This window comes from Castor canadensis, chromosome 16 (genome assembly GCF_047511655.1).
Source record: "Castor canadensis chromosome 16, mCasCan1.hap1v2, whole genome shotgun sequence".
NCBI classification, from domain to species: domain Eukaryota; kingdom Metazoa; phylum Chordata; class Mammalia; order Rodentia; family Castoridae; genus Castor; species Castor canadensis.
In genome coordinates, this window is record NC_133401.1 from 15962967 (window position 1) to 15986680 (window position 23714).

The 23714-nt window shown below is 53.7% G+C and overlaps 1 protein-coding gene across 1 annotated transcript; it reads left to right on the forward strand.

Moving 5' to 3' along the window:
• On the forward strand, positions 1 to 6342 carry Ceacam16 (CEA cell adhesion molecule 16, tectorial membrane component). Its single transcript, XM_020172919.2, has 5 exons — positions 1 to 130; positions 1497 to 1841; positions 2141 to 2416; positions 3630 to 3908; positions 5695 to 6342. The coding sequence occupies exons 1-5, from the start codon at positions 94 to 96 to the stop codon at positions 6180 to 6182; spliced, it is 1425 nt and encodes a 474-aa protein (XP_020028508.2). The 5' UTR covers positions 1 to 93; the 3' UTR covers positions 6183 to 6342.
• Positions 6343 to 23714: the final 17372 nt, after the last annotated feature.

The following is a 23714-nucleotide window of genomic DNA, read 5'->3' on the forward strand; positions in this document are numbered from 1 at the left end:
GCCGAACCCTCTCCGGTCCAGCGGCAGACGGAGCCAAGCCCCAACCAGAAAGGGACATCAACGACCATCTCCTAGAACGGCCTGGCGTGAAAGATGGCGCTGACCCGGTGCGGCTGGCTCCTCATCAGCGGTGAGCAAGACCCCCACCCCAGCTCCTCGGCCCCCAGGGGGCCTCAGGGAGGGACAGGAGGGACCCCAGCTTGGGAGAAGGAAGGTGTGAGCCACAAATCCAGCATGCCCAGGAGGGAGAGCAGCTCTGCCCCACACTGATACAGTTTCCCCTCCGAGAGACACCAGTGGGGACAGGATGGGGACAGTCACCCAGAGAGGCCAGGAGGGTGGACTTTGGAGACACCTACGGCCAGGCAAGGAAGCCACTGTGGCCCTGGGACAAACAATTACGGAGCTAGAGAAGCCTTGGGCAGCATCAAGTCTGCCCAGGATGGAGCCACTATTCAATTCTCGGGTTCAGCTGACTTGTCTATGAAACAGGCCTAACTGACAAGGTCATTTGAAGGTCCAATAAGCAGCACTGATTAGTGCTTACTGTGTACCTTAACATCCATCCTAGGTGGGAAGCTCACTCGTGATCCCACTTCACAGACAGGAAAACCAAGGCTCAGAGAGGTGAAGTCACCAACCAGGGAGACACAGCAAAAAAAAAAAAAAAAAAAGTGGCAGACTCACACCTCCTCACTGCCAGCCACATTCTTTCAGCCTGGAAAACACGGGAAACCAGGCCAGGCCTAGAAATTCTTCCTACAGAACAGGTGCCACAGCCACCCATCCCAGACAACCACATACAATTCAAACCCGAGCAGCCCAGACCAGCTCTGTGGGTTTGGGGCTTTTTTGCTCATTGGAGAAGGAAAGGGGTGGAGTGACGACTCACGTCCCTGCTTTCTGCCTTGGTGGCACTTGGAGAGGCAAAGGCAGAATCCTGGCTTTGGTGTCAGGACCTGGAGCTGGTCCTAAAGTTAACATGGGGTCATAGGACCAGGCATAGTGGGGCACGTTTGTAATCCCAGCACTGAGGAGGCTGAATCAGGAGGAGCATGAGTTCTAGGCCAGCCTAGGCTACACAGTCAGTCCCTGTGTGGGAAAAAACAAAAAGATGGGGGTCACAGAATAACCCCATCCATGGCTGGATGAACTGAGTAATCTCTGTAAGCCTCGGCCTGCTGCCTCTCCAAGGGAACCCCCTCGGTCCTACTCTGTTCCGTTGAGCACTTGCTATGCACCTGCTGTGTGCAAAGCAGTAGCCACGGTCCATCCAGTCCACCTCTGCAGAACACCTGCCCGCATGGCTTGACCGACAGATAGGCTCCAAGAAAGACGAGGTGGCTGAGACGCCGGGGGCTCTGAGGGCTGCCTGACCTGGTGGACACTGAGGTCCTCGGGCAGGGGAAGTCCCCTCTGAGCACGAGTCCGTTCCTCTTGGCACATGGGGGATGGGTCGAGTCCTCCCTGTCCAACCCCTGGCTCCTCTTTCTCAGCTCTGATGCTGAACGCGAGGGCAGAAATCTCCATCACCCCCCAGCCCGCCAAGCCAGCAGAGGGGGACAATGTCACCCTGATGGTCCACGGGCTTTCGGGGGATCTCCTGGCCTACAACTGGTACGCGGGACCCACGCTCAGCCTGACCTACCTGGTGGTCAGCTATATCGTGAGCACAGGGGACGAGACCCCCGGCCCCGCTCACACAGGGCGGGAGGCTGTGCGCCCTGACGGCAGCCTGGACATCCGGGGTGCCCTGCTGGGGCACTCGGGCACCTACATCCTGCAGACCCTCAACAGGCAGTTTCAGACCGAGGTGGGCTACGGACACATGCAGGTCTATGGTGAGACACCCCTGACGTCCCCTCTGCCCTGGTAGGACCTCCCCATCTCCCTCTAGATCCTTCTTTAAAGAAAAAAAAAAAATCTAATAAAAGATATTTTAACTCAAAAAAAGAAAAGCCTAAAATAACAGTAAGATACTCACCTCCTTCAGGATGGCTTCCAGGATTGCACCTGCCTCCTATACCCATTCTTTATCCCCCACCCCAGCCTTGTCCCACCATCAAGATCTTGCCTAAGGATGGGAGGCCCTCCCAGCAGGTGGTGCCCGGCCCCCGCCCCGTGTCTCTCACTCCCACAGAGATCCTGACCCAGCCCACGGTCACAGCCAACAACACGGAGCTGGTGGAGCGTAGAGACACCCTGCGCCTCACGTGTAGCAGCGCCAGCCCGGCCGAGGTCCGCTGGTTCTTCAATGGCGATGCCTTGCCCGTCCCTGTCCGCCTTGGCCTGTCCCCCGACGGCCGGAGGGTGACCCGGCACGGCGTTCGCAGGGAGGAGGCGGGAGCCTACCAGTGCGAGGTGTGGAACCCTGTCAGCGTCAGCCGCAGTGAACCCGTCAACTTGACCGTGTACTGTGAGTCCTCCTGGCGCTGCCAGAGACACCGGGCACCCAAACTGGGGAAACTGAGGCTGGGAGCGGGAAGCCCGTGGGCACAGCGGGCAGGCTGGGGTTAGGAACACTTGACCTGTTTCCTAAAAGAACCACAGAGCACACTTGACATTGAGTAGTCCCTCAATCAGAAGCAAATTCTGCAGCCGGGCGTGGCACTGCACGCCTGTAATCTCAGCACTTGGGAGGCAGAGGCAGGAGGATCGGGAGTTCCAGGCCAGCCTGGGCTACATAGCAAGATCCTGTCTCAAAACAAAACAAACAAACAAACAAACAAACAAAAGCCAAGCAATTCCGGCAGAGAAAGGACACAGGAGTGGATGGCTTCGGGAGGGAACGGGAAAGGGGGCGGGGGAGTGATGGGTGTGAGAGAGAACGCCAAGTGATAAACCACAACCACGGCACAGACTCGCGGTGTGGAATCCTGAGAAAATGAATCCCCTGGGTACCAAGGGTCAATGGTGTAGGAAAAACAGATCCCACAACCCCCCAGAATCCTGCAGCCAGAGACTCTAGGACTCAGGAACAATCTTAGAATCTAGAGTTTTAGACACCTGTAGAATCTTAGAACCAAAAAGAAAGAAAGAAAGAATCTTCAAATCCTGGCACCTAGAAGCACTGACTTATTTTTTTCCTTTAGTGGGACGGGGGTTTGAACTCAGGGCTTTGCACTTGCAAAGCAAGTGCTGTCCCGCTGGAGCCACATCTCCAGTCCACTTTGCTCTGGTTCTTTTGGAGATGGGGCCTCATGAACTATTTTCCCAGTCTGGCCTCAAACCTCAGTCCTCCTGATCTCAGCCTCCCAGGTAGCTGGGATTACGGGCACGAGGCACCACGGCATTGACTCTTAAAGCCCTAGAATCCTAGACTCTTAGAATGGCTTGTCCGAAAAAAACAAAAAAAATCACTTTTCCTTTAACCTAAATAGCCATAGATGTCATTCCTACCTTGAAAAGTCACCTGGCCCCACACACTGTTTTCACAGATGAGAAAAGGAGGGCGGGGAGGGGAGTGTCGAGATCCTAGAGCAACTTAGAGACCAAGGTGGACGTGGGAGGCCCAGCGCCTCCCCCCTGGAATGTCCCAGGGACGCAGGCTGGTGGTGGGCAGGCCAGGGGACCCCGCCTCTGCTTCCTGTCCCTCTACTGCCCCGCGTCTCTCCCTCCTGCCCCCACAGTTGGGCCAGAACGCGTGGCCATCCTCCAAGACTCCACGGTGCGCACGGGGTGCACCATCAAGGTTGACTTCAACGCGTCCTTCACCCTGTGGTGCGTGTCGCGGTCCTGCCCAGAGCCCGAGTACGTGTGGACCTTTAATGGTCGGGCCCTGAAGAACGGTGGAGACCACCTGAACATCAGCGGAATGACGGCGGCCCAAGAGGGGACATACACGTGTATTTCAAAGAACCCCAAGACGCTGCTGTCGGGATCAGCCTCTGTGGTGGTCAAGCTGTCTGGTGAGTCACCCCAGCCTGACCCCCACCCTCCTGTCTGTGACAGACAGCTAGACCACCCCTTGCCCAGCAGATGAGTGCTGGTGGCTTCCCAGCCCATTCACTGGCCAAGTGACAAAGTGACATCGCAGCTTGTCCCCTCTTCATCCAGGTGCAAAAGGAGATGGTTGATGCCTGTCACCTAGAAAACAAATGGAGAATCCGACACCTCTTCCTTGAGGGAAGAGAAATGGGTCACATGTCCCCATGGTGGGGTGGCAGAGTTGAAAAGCATACAGAAATCCTCTCCCCGCCCCGCCATGTCCCCTGTCCTACATCCAGCCACCAGCTGGTCAGGGCTTTGCACAGCCACCTCCTGCCTCACAGACAGCTGACTCTCTCTGCTGCCAAGTAGATTACACGGTCATCTGGCCCAGATGGTGACAGACACCAGTGGGAAATCACAGGCGATTGTTGGGGAACAGAAAAACACAGCCTGAGGCATCTTCCTGCCTCTGCCCTAAAATGACCCGGGCGCTGGGGGCACTGCAGACAGCTGGGTTGTCAGAGCCATTGAGTGTCCTCGGGGGACACTGATTGTCCCCCTGGAAGTGGCTTTGAGCATGAAGGCCCTATTAGTTCCAACTAAGCTCCTTCCCAAGGGGACTTGGTCCCCAGGGGACAGTGGAAATGTCCCTCCCTCCTTCCCTCCACTCACAGGCTGGGTCTCATCCCAAGGGGGGAAAGTCTTTCACTCAGAGCAGAGATGGCGGCCACAGAGGTAAGTGTGCCTTCCACCACCTACCTGGGCCTCGGCAGGAGACGGGGTAGACCAGATGTCCTCAGGGGCCACTCCGAGCCCCAGCTGTGTGAGTCACCATGGGGGTGTCCAAGGTGTGCAGGTACGTACAGAGGGCAGAGACGACACCCCGAGGGCCTCTCCAACTGTCAGCAAGCTGTGGCCTCTGTCCCTGGGGAGAAGGTTCTGGCACAGGAAACACCCTCTCCGCCTTACTCAAGGAGCTTCCAGTCAAAGAGAAGAGGCTTCTAGGAAGTGATGGGTGGGACGTGAGACCCACCCTCAGTGACAGTCCAGTCAGAGAGAGGAGACCCAGCCGGGAGAATGCCATCCAGATGGGGAGCCAAGGTCTTGAGGAAATGTGACTGCGCCTAGTCTGATGGGGGAGACACGGTTGTCACCTTCTCGGTGACTGTACTCCCAGTCTGATGGGGAGTACCGGCCCCTCCCACTGTCTAGGAATTTCTAATCCATTGAGTCAGAAATGTCCTCTTCCCCCACCCCGGCTTCTGGGGTCCCCAATCTGCTTAGAGAGATCCACTCCAAAACTCTGCAGTTTCCAATTCTGATGGAGGAGACTGGGGTCCCCCACCTTGTAGGGGTGCTTAATCTAAGTTCTTTCGATCTGACCGGGGAGCTGGAGACCCCACATTCTGGGGTCAGTTGACCTGAGAGAGAGGCGTGATGGGATCTGATGGGGGAGACACGGCCCCCATGTTCTGGAATTTCCAATCTGATGGGGGAGACACGGCCTGTGACCCTCTAGGGTCAAACTTTTAGTTTGACAAGCGAGACACCCCCAAAGATTCCTAGCCTATAGGGGCAGGCAGGGTTGAGCCACAGATCAAGATCCAAGCACCACAGAGTCGCCACCATCCTGGGTCTCCCCCCCCCCCAGCACCCGCACAGGGAGCGCCAGTCCAGCTGGGTGAGGCACCAGTGAACTGGGGACAGAAGGGGACTTCATGCTCGGACAGCCCCAGCTCACCTGGCCCCTCGCTGTCTCCCCAGCGGCAGCTGTCACCACGATGATTGTGCCTGTGCCGGCCAAGCCCATGGAGGGCCAGGATGTGACCTTGACGGTCCAGGGCTACCCTAAGGACCTGCTGGTGTATGCCTGGTACCGCGGGCCTGTGTCTGAGCCCAACCGGCTGCTCAGCCAGCTGCCATCGGGGACCTGGATCGCGGGCCCCGCGCACACGGGCCGGGAGGTGGGCTTCGCCAACTGCTCGCTGCTTGTGCAGAAGCTGAACCTCACAGACGCCGGCCGCTACACGCTCAAGACCGTCACGCTGCAGGGCAAGACCGACACGCTGGAGCTGGAGCTGCAGGTGGCCCGTGAGTGTGCGGGCCAGGCCAAGGGATGGGGGCTCTTCAGACAGGGGCGTCCAAAGGGGGTCTTCTCCCCCTCCACAGGCACGGGAGACACAGGGCGTGTGTCTCTTCCGCCTGACTGGACTGGAGGGTCCCCACATGGGGCTCTTCTTCCCTCAAACTGATGACCTAAGCCAGGGTCAAGAGGCCTCCTCCATCAGACTGCTAGAGGGGTGTCCTCACCCATATAAGAGGCACCCCAGATTGAAGGCTGGCAAAGAGGGCATCACCTGAGAGCGGGCACCTTTTCTCCTGCAGGCTAGTGGACCCCAAAACCTAGGAACCATTGCCTCTTCCACCACATTGGGAGGGACGGGGGTAGGGGGGGCGGGGATGGTGGGTGTTTGCCTCCCCTAGCAGGCTGACGTGCAGCGTGAGGCTGAGAGTGTGGCGGGCCACTGCTCAGGGTCAGGTCCTAGGCAACGGGACCATGTGGCCTCTTTGTACTGGAGTGACAGTGAGGATGGACTTTCTGCCATCACACAGTGGGGTCACTCTCTACAGAAACAAGAATGAACTCCGTTAAAGATGGAGGCTTCTAGCTGTGGAGTTTGTGTCTTCTCCACCAGACTGGGAGCTCCCAGAGTCAGGAACCATGTCTCCTCCATCAGACTGGGAGCCCCCAGAAACTCAGGGACCGTGTCTCCTCCATCAGACTGGGAGCCCCCAGAAACTCAGGGACCGTGTCTCCTCCATCAGACTGGGAGCCCCCAGAAACTCAGGGACCGTGTCTCCTCCATCAGACTGGGAGCCCCCAGAAACTCAGGGACCGTGTCTCCTCCATCAGACTGGGAGCCCCCAGAAACTCAGGGACCGTGTCTCCTCCATCAGACTGGGAGCCCCCAGAAACTCAGGGACCGTGTCTCCTCCATCAGACTGGGGGTTCCCACAGTCAGCCATGTCTCCCTCATTGTGCAGGGCATTGCCAGAGATCTGACAGGCCAGGTCACCCGGCAGGTGCATTAGATGAACCAGGTCATTTCCCACGGCTGGAGTCCCCTCCCCAAACAGTTGGGCACTCACAAGTCATGTGCCTGACTGGAAGCTTCCAGGTTCAGGGACTGGGGTACTGCCAGAGTCCCCTAGCCACACTTCCTGATCCACTCACTGATGAAACACTCTGGTCCCCACCAAGAGTGGACTCCTTGTCACCCTGTCTCTCTCCTCACAGTCTGGCTCCCTCCCTCGCTCCAGGACCACCGCTTCCAACCTGAACCTGAACCTGACACAGGCTGAGGCGTGGAGGGCGGGTGGGGCTGGGAGAGGTGGGGCGGGGAGGGCAGCAAGGGGTGGGGACAGTGGGACAGGTTTTCCACCGGATTGACAGGCCTTCTCTGTCCCCCGTCCCATCCTCCCTCCCACAGCCCTGAAGTAGCAGCCTGTGGCCTCGGAGACCACCAGAGAAGAGGAGCTCTTCCTGCCATCTGTTCCCAAGTCCCCTCAGGGACACAGGATCCTGGACTTCACAAGGAATCGCGCTGTGGCCCCGCTGTCCTGCCTCCTCTAGACTTAGAGCCAGCAGGGACCCACTGTCCCGAGCTGTCAGAGGGCCACACAGGCTATAAACTTCCTGGTTAATGCACGTGTGTGTCGTGTCTCCTTCCACTCCCCAAGATGGCCACCCTGGCTTCCTTCCCCCCCCCAACGTGATTCCCACTCTGGGTGCTTGGCGTGGGCAAGGACTCGCAGGTCACAGTGCTCCAGGTCCCACTGCTGGGTGGTGAGGGCCCAGGGCCTTCCCGTGGCTCCCCAGGTCACATCTGGGGAAAGACAGGCCAAAGAGGCTCCCCAGCCAGGGCCCCGAAGCAGAGCATCTCGTGCTCAGATACTAACCACATTTCTCCAGAGTTCCAGAACTCTGTTCAAAATCAAAGATGCTGTAGTCTGTCCCATTGCCCTGGAGTCTCCCACAAAATTACCTGTGCCGCCTCCCTCCTCCTCTAGCCACACACACACACAGGCTGTAGGGGGATAAACTGAATGGAAAAGGGGAAGCATGGAGAGCCAAGGTGTAGAGGCCGGAGTGAGTGTGTCCTTAACAGCAGGGTCTAAGTCACAGGCCCCACCCAGCCCAGATGCCTCACTAGGGAATGCTGTTCTTTATTTTTAGGTTTTTGGGATATGGTCACATAGGCCAGGCTGGCCTGGAACTCTCTTTTTTTTTTTTTGGTACTGGGGTTTAAACTGAGCAACTTCACCTTGAGCCACTCCGCCAGCCCTTTTTTGTGATAGAGTCTTGTGAACTATTTGCCTGGGCTGGCTTCGAACCACAATCCTCCTGATCTCTGCCTCCTGAGTAGCTAGGATCACAGGTGTGAGCCACCTGCACCTGGCTGGAACTCTCTGTGTATCCCAGTCCAGTCTCAAACTCACCATCCTCCTCCCTTCACCTCCTGAATACTGGGATTACAGGTGTGTACCACCATGCCTGGCTAAGAGACTTTCTTGGTACCAGTCAGCCGCGTATGGCCGAGTCTAGGCTTGGGGTGGAAAAAGAGGTTTGGGCAGGGCTAGCAGTGCATTTTGAGGGACGGGCAGGTTGAGTTGGAGCGATGGGTGGTGATGACCTCCAGAATGAGGCCTCTGAAATCCAGATTCTAATCCTACATTTGCATGGATTCCCTTGGGACTCAATTTACCTGTCTGTAACAACCTGTGACCGTGGGGATTTCCAAACCTTTTTCAAAGCCTCAAAACCCTTTCTCACATGCACAGGTTACATGGCACGCCAGTACATTATTTACTAGCATGCAACAAATGAAGATCTCTGCTTCACAAACACAAGGCCCTGAGTTCAAAACCCGGTGCCGCCAAACAAATAAACAAACGCAGGGTTTGATTCAAAACCTGTAGATCCCTCTCTCCTCCCAAATTTACATACACTTGAAAAAATCCTTAAAGTCTACATAAAACTTGGATCACAGATCCAAGTAAAATGCTGGAGATCAGAGCCAGGTGCAGTGAGTCAAGCCTGTAATCCCAGCACTCAAGAGGCTGAATAAGGAGGATTGAGAGTTACAGGCCAGCCTGGACTACATAGTGAGACCCTGTCTCAAAAGGAGAAGCCTGTTGATTTGCTCCCTAAGAACCATTCTTCTCCCCTGTTCCAAGACACAGGCACTGCCTTCCCCAGAAGAAAATGTCAGGAACTCACTTTCCCAGAATGCCTTGCAGCTATATGTGGCCATGTGACCAATTTGGACCAATGGGAAAAGGGGAGGCTTAGGCCTTGTCCACTGACTCCGCCCACCTAAGGAATCACTACAGAGCTCTAGGGAGTTTGAAAGATGATACCTAAATCAAAGTGTGGGGTTTCCAGGCCTTGGGTTCAATTCTTCCCAGCACCACAAAAATTTTTTTAAAAGACTGGGAGGGCTGAAGGCATGGCTCAGGTAGTAGAGGGCCTGCCTACCTTCAAACCCCAGGGCCACAATAATTAATAATAACATAAAATGTAGAATTTTTTAAAAGCCAGGCATGGTGGTGCACACATGTAATTCCGGCACTTGGGAGACTGAGGCAGGAGGTTTCAGAGTTCGAGACCAGCCTTGTCTACATATTGATACCTTTCTCAAAAAAACAAAAACAAAAAAAGTGGGAAAGAGGAGAGAGAAGCTGGTACTTGAAGAAGCTTCCGTGGACCCAGGATTATTTTTCTCACACATGAAACATGCTGAAAGCAGATTTCTCAGAGATGGAGTCAGGACCCCGTGTGTCATCAGACAAAGCTCTTTCTGCTTCATCATCCCTAGCTTGGGCTTCTAGTCTCTCATCACCTCATGGCCCAAAATGGCTGTTGCAGTTGCAGCTGCCTCACCCATGCCCCTTCTTTCTAGAAGGGGAAAAAGGCAAAAACAGGCCCGTAACTCAATTTATAGACTGTTGCCCCTTTTGTTAGTGTATATTTATTGTACAAAATAAAAGATTTCTTTATGTCATTTTCATACGTGTATATGATGTATTTTAATCATATTAACACCCACACACCACTATCGTGACTACCGTGTCTTGTTTCCCTCCCTCTGATCCCTTTTCTCTTCCCAAATGGGATTGGACCTCTTTTAAAAGGAACTTTCCCCAAAGGCCCATCCAATTCCTGCTTACATCTGATTGGCCAGCTCTTAGTCACATGGCCACCTTAGCTGCAAGGGAGCCTGGGAGTTGTAGTCTTTCCCCTTGAGTTCCTTGCTGCCCTGAATAACATCAGTGTTCTGGATATTATGTTGGACAGAGGAACTGGGTCGCGGGTGAGCAGCTGACAGCTCTGCCATGCCAAGCCTTGGAACTCCCACCTCTCAGCAGGACAAAAAGGCCTTTCTCCCCCCACCCCAGGGTGGCCTGGCCCCAGCTCTGGGGTTGTGTGCCATTGATCCAGAATGAGGCCAGCAGCGGGGCGGCAGGGGGAGCAGAGAGGAGGCGGCTCACGTTTCTAGGTCAAGCAGATCCCATGTCCTCAGGGTGTGGAGGCTCAGGTGTCCCCAGGACCAAGTCACCTGCCCCTCTGGGGCATCTCTGGGCCGCTACTGAATAATCCTCCCAAGCTGATCAGCCCGTTTTTGACAGTCCAGGAAAGAGCCCGAAAACCACAAAAACAGGCTCTGTGCTAGAGGAGCGCTTGGTCCGGCAATGACAAAATAATGGCAATAATTAATAATAATAATAGAAATGATAATAATAAAACGAGGCCCCATCCTCGACATCAGCTTGGTTTTGTTGTTGTTCTTTGTTTTTTGAGGCAAGGCCTCTCTACGTGCTGGTCTTGACTTTGCAACTCTCCTGCCCCTGCCTCTGCCTCTGCAGTGCTGGGGTTACAGGCGTGCGCCATCACGCCTGGATAGTTTTGTCCTTTTTCAATCAATTCCTACAACCCTTATGAGTAGGCATTCACAGTTTCCCCTATTTTACAGACGAGGAAACTGAGGCACGGAGCGCTGACAATCTTACGGCAGCTCCCGCAGTTCCCACGGCCGCCGGCAGGGGGCGCTGGGTGGACAGATCAAAGGCATTTTTCTGGGGCTGGGTTGTGGCTCAGTGGAAGACCGCTTGCCTGGCATGTGCGAGGTCGTGGGTTCAATCCCCCAGCCCTAAAAGAAAGAGAAGGAGGAGGAGAGGGTAGAGGAAGAGGAGGATGAGGAGAAAGAGGAGGAAGAAGAAGAAGATTTCACAGGCTTGCCCTATTTTTGTGTGATCCATAACACACTCAACATTGTAATTAGTGAGCATGGCTCACAAGAAAAAATAATCACAGCACGTGTGAGTTTTCTGATGTTATCCCAGCAGGTTCTGGGAAAAGTGACCTTAAAGCTTCCCTTTGAAATAAGGCCAAAATTTCTAGATGTTGACTAAAAACACGCATCTCTGAGCCAGGTGTGGTGGTGCACGTCTGTAATCCCAGCAGTCATGAAGCTAAGGCAGGAGGATCTTGAGTTTGAGGCCAGCCTGGGCTACATTAGTGAGACCCTGTCTCAGAAAACCAAAAAGAAAAGGAAAGAAGTACAAAGAAGACGAGGCAAGGCGTATAAAGTCACTCAGTCAGGATTTGGCCTAGAGCGGGCCAGGCACCAAGCCAGGATCACACAGCGGGTTCCAGGCTGAGGGCTGAGGCTGGAGCCCTCCTCTGCCCAGGGAAGATGCATGGCTCCCCTGGCCCCCACGAAGCCACAAAGCCCAGATAGTGGCCAGGGATTCCACCAGCTCAGGAGGGGAGGCAGGCCTCACCTCCATGACCTCTGCCTCCCCTCAACCCCATTCCTTCCCCTGCCACTGCAGTGGGGAGGACAGGGCTGGGCTGGGCCGGGAATGACCTTGAGGCCAGTACACAATGGTCCAGTCCCGCTCTGGAGCCCTGCCGAGGAGAGGAAGGAAGTCTGCCTGCTCTTCTCCGTTGACTGGAATGGTGATTCAGGACGGAGAGAGGGGAGGAGCGAGGAGGAGGGAGGAGGAGAAGAGAAGGGGGAAAAGAGAAAACTAAGGGAGAAGGAAGGAGGAGGGAGGGGAGGGAGGGGGTGCCTGGCATTGGAGGATCACGACCAGACTTTGGGAACCAGGAAGAAATCTAGTGAGCTGTATCCCATCCTGACACACAGTTCAGAGACCAGAGAGGGCATCCATCCCCCAAAGCCTGCACAGGAACAGGGCGGCCAAAGGGCTTCACCAGGTGCTCCCCAAGTCCCTACAGCAAACTTCAGAGGCAGATGCCAGTCTACCCATTCCATTCCTCAGAAGGGGAAACTGAGTCTCCAGCGGTCAGTTTCATTTCCTAGCTTCTGGTTCTTTAGCATAATAGTCCAGTCTTTTTTTTTTTTTTGCAGTACTGGGGTTTGAACTCAGGGCCTACACCTTGAATCACCTACCAGCCCATTTTGTGATGGGTTTTTCGAGATAGGGTCTCGTGCTCTATTTGCCTGGTCTGGCTTTAAACCACAATCCTCCTGATCTCTGCCTCCTGAGTAGCTGGGATTACAGGCATGAGCCACCAGTGCCTGGCTCTAGTTCAGACCTTTTTTGAGACAGGGTCTTACTCTGTAGCCCAGGCTGGCCTCAAACTTGAGATCCTCCTGCCTCTGCCTCCCAGGAGCTGGAATTACCTTTGGTCTTCACAGCATTTATTGCACACACACCCCAAGTTTACATTCTATGTTTCTTTCTTCACTTGTTCATTTTTGTGCCTTGTCCACCAGCCTGAGAGCTTCCTGAGGTAGGAGTTCAGTCTCTGTCCACTCTGGTATGTCTACTCCCTTTCCCAATGCTTGGCACACAGCAGGTGCCTAATAAATGCTAATGGCAGTAGTAGTGATGATAAGAAGTCTCCCTTGTCCCAGTAATAAAACCCTTCAGGTAGGCGTGGTGACACACGCCTGTAATCCCAACACTGGGGAGACCGAGGTCAAGGCCAGCTTAGGGCTACATAGTGAGACCCTGTCTCATAAAAGGAGTGGCTCAGGTAGTAGAGCCCCTGCCTCCCAAGCTCAAGACCCTGAGTTCAAACCCCAGCACCACCAAAAAAAAAAGCTATGTCAGTTTTTTGCAGCTGTTGAATGAAAGAATTAGCACAAACCTAGTGCTTAGAATCAGTCTCGATTGGCTAAAATCAAGGTTTCCTTCTGGTCGCTGCAGGAAAGAATCCATTATTTGCCATTTCTGGTGGCCACCAGTAGCCCTCGGCCTGGGGCCTCTATAAGCTCCGGGAAGAGCATTTCAGACACAGGGCACCACATGTGCAAAGGCCCGGAGGCAGGAAAGCAGTCGAGGCCATTGTGCCCAAGGGGAATATGAAGGAGGTGAAGACGGCCCTGGGGTGGTGGATGGGGGAAGCGAGGATGGCAGAGCCATGAGCGCCAGAGTGAGGACTGCAGCACCACCCAGGGGAGGTGGGAGCCATAGAGGATTCTGAGAGGGGCTGGACTGGCTCTGAGTCAGTTTCTAACAGGACCCTCGGGCCAAAGTGGGCGGGGGCAGAACTTGGTACAGTGGAGGAAAAGAGTCAGGGGTCTGCACATCGGGGCCCATCAGCGTCAAGGTCAGGCAGGAAGGCTGTAAGCGGGGTGGGACAGGAGGACATCTCTGAGAGGCCAAGGGAGCAGCAGACCTCGCCTGGACCCCAAGGGAAGTTGGTGACAAGTTGCGGACTGTGGTTTTCACCCATCTCGTGGGACACCTCATTCGCTCCCCAACTTCCCCTTGGCCAGGCAGAGGCCAGGTCTGTCCCCCACCATCACGCTAGAGAAAGCTGGGTTTCCCCTAACCCGGCAGACACCTCTTCCCTCTGCCCGGCCTGACCCTCCCACCACCTCGGGAAGCCCCGTGCAGCCTCCTCCTCCCATGTCCCTGCAGGATGGAGCCACCGCTGCCTGCTCATCCAGCCGGGCGGTCCCCCAAAGGGGAAGTGGGTCACCCAAAGTCATCCGGCCATCGGCCGCCAACTCAGGACATCAGGGGCTCTGGGAGGCTGGGTACATATCACACACGAGAAAATGCAGGTCCCACGCTCACCCAGGACACTCCACAGATGGGGAGTCAGGATTCGAGCCCAGGTCTCCCAAGGATGACTTTGTTTTAAGCTCAAAGGGAAAAACACAGGGTGAGCAGAACTGGGCTCCCCCAGGCCCACTGAGGAAACAGACTTGTCCCCAGATGGTCACAGCCCTGCCCAAGAGGGAGCCCAGGGGGCTGTGGGAGCTTAGGGGAGTCACAGGGGCGTCCTGGAGAAGACAATGGCTGGCTCATCAGGGACCAGAAGATAAATGGGGTTGGTGAGTCCAAATGCTCCCCTGCAGAGGGAACAGTATGTGCAAAGGCCCAGCGTTAAGAGGGAAGCTGAGGGACTTCTAAATCTGACCGGGGTCCCTCTCCTGACTAAATCCTGGGAAACTGTTTAGCATGGAATTAGTTCATTCACTCACTCATTTCTTTTATTCACTCAACAAACAGTAAGCACTGGGGCCTGCTAGGACAAAGCAGTGACCACTGCGGCCCCGCTGGACTGTGACCCTGACCTGGGACTCATGGAAGGCTCTCGAAGAAGGCATTTACTCCAAGATCTACAGAAGTAGGAAGACAAATCCATGGAAGAGGTGGGGAAGGGTGTTTCTGGCGTAAACAACCTGCTCATGGCTCTGCTGAAGCCCAGGGTGGTTCAGGAGCAGCCATGGCCCTGTGGTGCCATGGAAAACTAGTGGGCACAGGAGAGGCAGGAGTTGGCTTTAACTTCAGAGAGACCCCCTGCACTTTGCAGAGGGTGAGGCCTGAACCCCCAGTTGCGGGGCTGGGCTGGGATTTGCACCCAGGTCGGGGGTCAGGGCAGGGACCCCTCTCTGGCATTGCAGGACACCTGCAAGATGGGCGCCTGGCACACGGCAGCCACTAGGTGGCGCCAGTGCGTCACCAGCCAGCTCTTAAGGCCAGGTGAGCCGAGCCGCCTGGACAGACAGGTGAGCTGCCCTTGGGTGTGGACCGCAGACCCTCCCCGTCTTTGACTCTGGCCCCTGGCTAAGTGACCATGGGCTGCTCAACCCCCGCGCCCACCCCTCAACTCACACATCAAGATGGTTCCCTTTTGCCAACCCTTTTTATTTAGGGGAGGGGGTCCTGCCTCCCTGTGAGACTGGGGACCTTGACTCCCCCATCAGATTAAGAACCTCGAGCTGCCACCCTGAGAGCACTGGAGACGGCTCTTCCACACCCCATCCCTCTGCAATACTTTCTGGGTCCTTCCCTGGAAGGAACCAAGCCCATTTTACCAAGAGGGAAACTGAGGCAGAGCCTCACTGTTCCGTGGGGCTGCAGACCCTCCGTCCCTTCCCCTTGGTCTCTCCTGTGTACCTGTCCCCAACTCCTCCTCCTCCAGCCCCACGCCCTGGTAACTCCCCTGGCACAGGGACGAGGGGAATTCTGCCCAGACGGCCTTATCGGCGCCAGTGGTGGCTAGGGTCAAAGTCCAGAGCCCAGCCTGGGGCTCCAGAGTGGATAGGGAGGTGGGGAGCCCAACCCCAGCTGGGGACTCCCCCGAGGGCCAGCCCTGCGGCTGGGAGGCGAAGGGATGGCTGTAGGCCCCGTTGCTTCTTTTCCAGTTCCCGCTGGGTGGCCTTGGACCTGGAGCTTTGCTGTCTCCTCCAGTCTCAGTTTCCCCAGCTGTATCCCCAAAAGGTTTTTCACCCCTCCCTCATCCCTCCATGTCCTACCTCCTAATCCAGGCCGCCTGATCTCCTGGTGCACAGCTGTCCTTCTTGCCTTGTGGACTCTACCACTCCTACAGCCTGAGGGGTCTTTCCAAAATCCAAGGCTGCCTCCTGCTCAGAACCTGCTATGGCTCCCCAGTACCCTCAGGAGAATGCCCCAGTCCTGCGCCCAGCGACAGGCCTACTAGATGCCTTGGCACCTGACCCCTGCCGGCCTCCATCCTCCTTTCTTAACCTCTTTGGTTACTGTTACTTGTTTTGTTTTTTGGAGACAGGGTCTCGCTATATAGTCCAGGCTGGCCTTGAACTTGAGATCCTCCACCTCCCAAGGGCTGGGATGACAGGCCCAGCCCCCTTTCTGTATTCCTAACCCATTATTTTGCCCAATCCCCTTAGGACTCAGCCTTCCCTGGTCACACACCGGCCCACTGTGGCCTCTGCCCTGTCTCCTGGGTACCTCTCACAAGTCCCGTCACAGACAAAAGTAAATGTGCGTTTAATGTCTTCGCTAGTTGGACAATGAGCCCCGGCTGACTTGTCTGACTTATTTGAAAGCCCCATCTTTTTTTTTTTTTTTTCCAACAGTACTGAGGTTGAGCCACTCCACCAGCCCTTTTTTTGTGATGGGTTTTTTTCAGATAGGGTCTTTTTGAACCATTTGCTGGGGCTGGCTTTGAACCAAGATCCTCCTGATCTCTGCATCCCGAGTAGCTGGGATTACAGGTGTGAGCTACAGACACACAGGTGGCCCCACCTTTAAACCTCTCCCTCTCCCTTTCCAAGAGCCCTTACCCTGACTCAGCCACTGTCACCAGCAGCCTGGACCTGGACCAAGCAGTGACCTCCTCCCTGGGCTCCTCGACCTCCATAGTCTGCTCCCCACCTGCAGAAAAAACAACCCTGTTAGAAACTAAATCACATCACATTCCTCCCCTGCTCAGAGCTCTCCATGGCTCCCACCGCCCTCTGAGCACAGTCAGTCCTCCACATCCACGGTTCTGCCTTAGAGAATTCAATCAACCTTCAACTGAAAACACTCAGGATGGGCGGGAGGTGTGGCTCCAGCAACAGAGCACCTGCCTAGTAAGGGGAGGCCCCGAGTTCAAATCCTACTACAGCCAAAAAAAGAGCCAGGCACCCGTGTCTCACATCTATAATCCTAGCTCCTTGGGAGACTGAAATCAGGAGGACCAAGGTTTGAGCCCACCCAAGCAAATACTTTGAGAGACCCCGTGTCCCAAATAACCAGAGCAAAATGGACTGGAGGAGTGGCTCAAGCAGTAGAGCACCTGCTTTGCAAGTAGGAAGCCCTGAGTTCAAACCCCAGTCCCACCAAATAAATAAATAAATACAATTCACCCCAAAAAAATTGGTTCTGTACTGACCTGGTATACACTGTTTTCCTTACAATTACTCCATAATAATACAGTATAACAGTAATTTAGATACATTGCATTGTATTGGGTATGAGAAATCACCTAGAGCCAGGAGTCAGTGGCTCACGCCTGTAATCCCAGCTACTCAGAAGACAGAGATCGGGAGGATCTCAGTTCAAGGCCAGCCAGGGCAAATAGTTCGAGAGACCCTGTCATGAAACCCATCACTAAAAAAGGACTGGTGGAGTGGCTCAAGGTGAAGGCCCTGAGTTCAAACCCCAGTACCACAAAAAAATAAATAAATTGATCAACCATCTAGAGTATCAGGGAAGATATGCAGAGGTTATATGCAAATGCCATGCCTTTTATTATGGGGCGTTGTTTTGAAACAGGGTCTTACTGTGCAGCCCAGGCTGGCCTCTAACAAAGCTGGTGGCTGCCAGCTGTGTCAGTGTCTCACAGGCAGTCCTGGGCCAGCACCCAGGTCAGCACAGCCAGGGCTCTGTCTGGTCCCTTTGAATCACCGGTGATCCTTTGCTGAGCTAGAAAAATGGCACAGTGATCCCTGGGTGACAGCTGGAGTGCTATAAGGAAACTTGACCGCCTTGGTCCCCGAGGTCTCAGCCGTGTGGGATGGTGTTGGATGAACAGCCTCAGGCCTGCCCTCACAGGCTTGCACATGGGACACACAGGCTTGTGGCATCCCTGAATGGTTGGTTCTGGGGTCGGGGAAGCTAGAGAGGGCTTTGGATCCAGCCTGGAGAAGAGAAATCAGGGAGGGCTCCCTGGACCAAAGGCTTTTTTTTCCCTCTTTTTTTTTGTGTGTGATGGTTTTTTCCACAATAGGATCTCAAATAACTATTTGCCCAGGCTGGCTTCGAACCGTGATCCTCCTGATCTCTGCCTTCTGAGTAGCTAAGATTACAGCATGAGCCACTGGCACCTGGCTCTTTTTCTTTTTTGAGGTCAGACTGGCCTCAAACCCATGACTTTCTACCTCTGCTTCCTGAGTGCTGGGATTACAGGCATACCCCACCATGCCTAACAAGGCTGTCTTTGATTGAACACTTACTGGACGCCTGTATGTGGATATCTGAGGAGGCCTGGTTTCAAGGCTGGAGCTTCTGGGTGGGAACCTGGACTTTTTCCTGGGCTGCCACAGACCTCATCACGTGTTCAGGAGATCTGGGCAGGTGAAAGAGGCCAAGAGAGGGCAGAGGCCAGAGGCCAGGAGTGGGCCGAGGCTCCAAGAGGGAGAAGAAGCATAAGAGCCACCAGGAGGAGAGGAGACCCCTGTGTTCTATCTTCTCAGGTCCCAGGAGTCCTGGAGCGGGGCCCCTTCCCTGTTTCTCAAGTTCAAGGTTGTGAGTCTGAGGTGTGTCCACAACGCCTTCTGGTCACCCCTTCCCTCCCAGGACTGTTTTGTCACATTTCTGCGGTGCTGGGGGTGGAATCCAGGTTAGCCATGAGCCAGCGTCCTATCACAGAGCCACGTCCCAGGCCCCCTTCCCACGCTTAGGGTCTGAGCATTCTTTTGGAGGGGAGGGGATTGGAATAGGATTTCACTATGTGGTCCAGGCTGCTATGGAACTCTGGATCCTTTTGCCTCAGACTTCCAAGTGCTGGGATTACAGGCGTGCCCCACCACACCTGGCTCTGATCATTTTTAATTCCTTTGCTTTTTTTGGCAGTACTGGGGTTTGAACTCAGGGTTTTGCACTTGCTAGGCAAGTGCTCTACCACATGAGTCACACTCCCCAGGCCCTTTTGCTTTACTTATGTTTCAGGTAGGGTCTCACAGTTTTTGCCCAGTCAGCCTGGCCCACCGTCCTCCTATTTATGCCTCCTGTTTAGCTGAGATGACAGGTTTGAGCCATGACACCCAGTTTTTTGTTGTTGTTGAGATGGGGTCTTGCTATTTTCACCCAAGCTGACCTTGAATCATGATTCTCCTTGAATCTCCACCTCCTGAGTAGCTGGGATTACAGGCATGAGCCACCTCACCCTGCCTTGGGTCTAATTATTCTTTTTTTTTTTTGCAGTACTGGGACTTGAACTCAGGGCCTTCACCTTGAGACCCTCCACCAGCCCTTTTTTTGTGATGGACTTTTCAAGATAGAGACTCATGAATTATTTGTCTCAGGCTGGCTTGTGATCCTCCTGATCTCTGCCTCCTGAGCAGCTAGGATTACAGGCGTGAGCCACTGGTGCCCCAGTGTATTCTTAATTTCTTAAATTCTATTTATCTTTGCTCCTACAGTTCTGTAATGGCAGGTTTCTTTTGTCCTTGCTTCTAGAATTCACTTGTTCACTCTCTGTTCTCTCCTAGGTGCTGAGTACACGATGGACCAAGTCCTTGCCCTCAGGGAGGACACATTTAGGGAGGGCCCCAGCCGGGCCAGGCTCCCTTCTGGGTGTCCACTTCTGGCATCACCACCTAGAGAGGATCCCCCTCGCACCAATGAAGAGATGGGGAAGGGGATTCCAGAGTCTCTTGTCCCTTAACAGTCTGGGGCTCCTCGGATTCTTTGTCCGTATGATTCTCTTAGGCTCGGATTCAAGTGGACTGTGGATATAGGAAAAAATGCTCAATGTCACTATTGATCCAGAAAAAGCAAATAAACATCTGATGGGATTCACACACACACACACTCACCAGGATGATTCATGCTATATTTAAAAGCCTAGAAGAAGGCGAAGCCGGACACCCTATCATCCGACACCCTATCAATCATCCCACAACCCACTCTTGGGTGACGCAGAAAATGTGTGCTGCTGGGCACCAGGAGACAATGCAGCACTGCTCAGAAGAGTCGGAGACCGGAAACAACACGCAAACCCGCAAACAATGAACGAACAATAAGTTGCGGTGTGTGCATACAGGCAAACACGATACAGCAATGAAAAACGAGCACATTGCAACAGGCATGAGAAAGCACAGAACCTCGCCGGCAGAAAATTCCGTCCGAAAAGCAAGAGCCAAGAGTGCCCTTTGTTGGATGGAACTGGAAATCGCTGTTAAGGGAAATATGGCCGACTTGGAAAAACAGACATCACGGGTTCCCCTCACATGTAGAAGCCAACCTAAAAACTGCGTTGACATGAGTGTAGTGAGGGTGCTGCTGGGGTGGGAGCCACGGCGGGGCAGGGTGAAGGGAGAGGGGGAGGGAGTGAAATGATCTAAGTATACATGTGTGCAAAAATAGAATAAAGAAACCCTTTAAAATTCTGTTTAAAAAAAGAAATAAAGGTGGATGAATTTGATCAAAGTATTGTTTCATGCATGAAAATATCAAAATGAAACCCCTTTTACACTTAATATACAACTAATAAACAAAAGAGAGGGAAAAATAAAGTCTACTTTTTGGGTTTTTTGGCAGTACTGGGGTTTGAACTCAGGGCCTCACGCTTGCTTGGCAGGTCCTTTACCACTTGAGTCACTCCTCCAGCTCTTTTTTGTGCTGGGCTTTTTCAGATTGGGTCTCATGAACTGTTTGCCTCGGCTGGCTTTGAACCTGGATCCTCCTGATCTCTGCCTCCCGAGTGGCTGGGATTACAGGGGTGAGCCACCAGCACCGAGCTAAACTCTACTTATTGAACAGGAAAAAAAATTAGTCCCAAAATTGGGACTGGAGGTGTGGCTCAATCAGTAGAGTGCCTGCTTTGCAAGCCTGAAGCCCTGAATTCAATCCCAGTCCCATCAAAAAAAAAATCCAAAACTAGGCTACACACAGTAGCTCACACCTGTAATTCCTGCTACTCGGGAGGTAGACATCAGAAAGATCTCAGTTTGAGACCAGCCTCCACAAAAAGTTAGTGAGGCCCATCTTGATCAATAAGCCAGATGTGGTGGTGTGTTCCTGTCATCCCAGCTATCTTAGAGGCATAAGCAGGAGGATCACAGTCTGAGGCTGCCCCAGGCAAAAACTTAAGGCCTTATCTGAAAAATAACTAAAAGCAAAAAAGTGTGGGTGTGCATGACTCAAGCAGTACAGTGCATGACTGACAAGTGCAAGGCCCTGAGTTCAGACTCTAGTACCACCAAAAAAAAGAAAAACCTCAAACTGGGTTGAGCATGGTGGCAAACACCTATAATCCCAGCTACTCAGGAGGCTGAGGTAGAAAGATAGCGAGTTGGAGGCCTGCATATTGAATTCAAGGCCAGCCTGAACTTGCTTGTGTCACAAAAAAGAAAGAAAAAATCCAAAACTGTGGTGTTCAGGTGTACATTCATAGATAGTAAAAATAGAAAGAAAAACAAGGAAATTATACCCTAAAGTAAGGATACAGGTTGTGGGGAGGGGGAGTTGATATCGGAAGATGCAGAGAGAACGGGCAAAAAGCCAGGCACAAAAGGTGGCTCATGCCTGTAATCCTAGCTACTTAGGAGGCTGAGATCAGGATCAGGAGGATTGTGGTTCGAAGCCAGCCTGGGTTAAAATAGTTTGTGAGATCTTATCTAAAGCCAAAACCCATCACAAAAATAGGACTGGTGGAGTGGCTCAAGGTGTAGGCCATGAGTTCAAACCCCCGAACCACACACACAAAAAAAGTACCACTATGTCTTAGCCTAACTATTGTTTTTACAATAGTTTGTGACATGGAACATTGTATTTTAATTTCGTGCAATCTTCTGAGTCATAGTTCATTTTATTTTTGTGGGGTTCTTTTTTGGGTTTGGGGGGTAGGTTTTTTTTGCCATGCTTGGGATGGAACCCAGGGCTCTGAGCATACCAGGCAAGCACTCTGCCACAAAAGATTTTTTTTTTTTTTTGGCAGTAGTGGAGTTTGAATTTAGGACCTTGCACTTGCTAGGCAGGCGCTCTCCCACTTGACCTCCTCTGCCCTTTTTTAAACAGGGTCTCATTTTATGCCTGGGCAGCCTGGACCGAAAGCCCATGTAACTAGAATGACACCACACCCAGCTTTTATTGGTTGAGATGGGGTCTCACAAACTTTTTGTCCAGACTGGCTTCCAACCATGGTCCTCCTGATCTCTGCCTCCTGAGTAGCTGGGATGACAGGTGTGAGCCAGCACACCTGGCCCAAGAGATTATTTTTTTCAGTTCCATGGTTCCAAAACTCTGTTCCTCAGACTTCCCGACTTGCAAGGAGCAATGTCTCTGAGCCCCGGCGTGAACACAGGGGGAGCCAGGGAGCACATGAGAAGAGAATGTGGGGTTTAAAACGCATAACAAGATTTGATTTTCCCAGAAGCAAGCAGATGTGCTGTGACTCTGTGACGGTGGAGGATTGAAGTGACAAAAGTTCACGGGTGAGTGAAGTGTAAAGCCAAAGCCACAAACCAACCACCCCCACCTCCTGCAGAGCAAGACAACAACACAAGCTCCTGAGCCGGGTCAGTTCCTTTTCTCACCTGCCAGCCCAGTGCCAGGCACACGGGGGAGGGGGGGAGGCCGTCTAGAATGTCACCAAAGCTGGCACCTGCAGGGGACCCACTTTGGTTGATACAGAAACTCAATCTGTCCTGGGTGGCTTGTCAGGGACATTGTGACGCAGGGATTTGCTCCCAGCCTGAGTTTAAGATCACCTGATTCCCTGGGGACCAGGAAGTGGAGACACATCTGCCACACACATCCATGGGGATGTGTTGGAGGGTAGGGGTAGCCCCACTTGGGCTGTGGCTGGGGACAGGGGAGGTGACTCTGCCATGGCTCCAGCTCAAATGAGGAAGGACTTGGTGTCACCTTGGCTTTCCCAGGAGCCTGAGGGACTTTTTTGTCTGTATTTTTAGGCCAAATGACCCAAGGGGAGGTTGTGGCCTTGGGTGGGAGAGGCACCAACATCCAGGAAAAAGACCAGAGGCCCCCCAGAAAGGTACTGTCCCTTCCTCCTGAAAGGGCTCCATGCTCAGCCCTGCAGGGATGGGATTGGGAAAGGAGGCTCCTAGTCCAATGACAGAGGCTTGTCCCCACTTAGGGAATGGCTAGGCTGATGGCAGAGCCCATGCTTTCACAACTCAGGGCTCAAGAAGAAGCAACTAGGGCCGGGAATGGTGGCTTTCAAGTATAATCCCAGCTACTCAGCAGGCAGAGGTAGGAGAATCATGAAAGTTATCGAGACCATATGTGACAACAAACTAAAAGCAAAAGGTCTGTGGAGTGGCTCAGGTGCTAGAGCGCCTGCCTAGCAAAGGTGAGGCCCTGAGTTCAAACCCCAGTGCCATCAAATAAATAAATAAATAAATGACCACTGATCTGGTGGGGATGGCACCCCTGCTCCCTCCTGGGGAACCAAACCTCACTCCCACAGTGTTCCTTGTCAGGTGGAGGATTCAAACCCTACAACTCAGCGAGCTCTAGTCTAAGGGAGGCGTGACGATCCCGCTCAGACCCAGGTCCGGAAGCTCTGGTAGGATGGGGGAGGCACCGCCTGTCATCTGGAAGTCAAGGCTGATGCTCCCCCAGAAGCCTGCCCGCCCAGGGAGACGACTGAGAACCTCAGCCCGGGCCAGTGAGGAAGGCATGTGGTCCACTAAGCTAACAGAGGAGGGGGCATGCCCCCCGCATCTGGGGAAGTTCCCAGTCTGATAGGGGAGGCATCCCCCACTCTCTGCCTCTTGGATAGTTCTAGTCCAATGAAG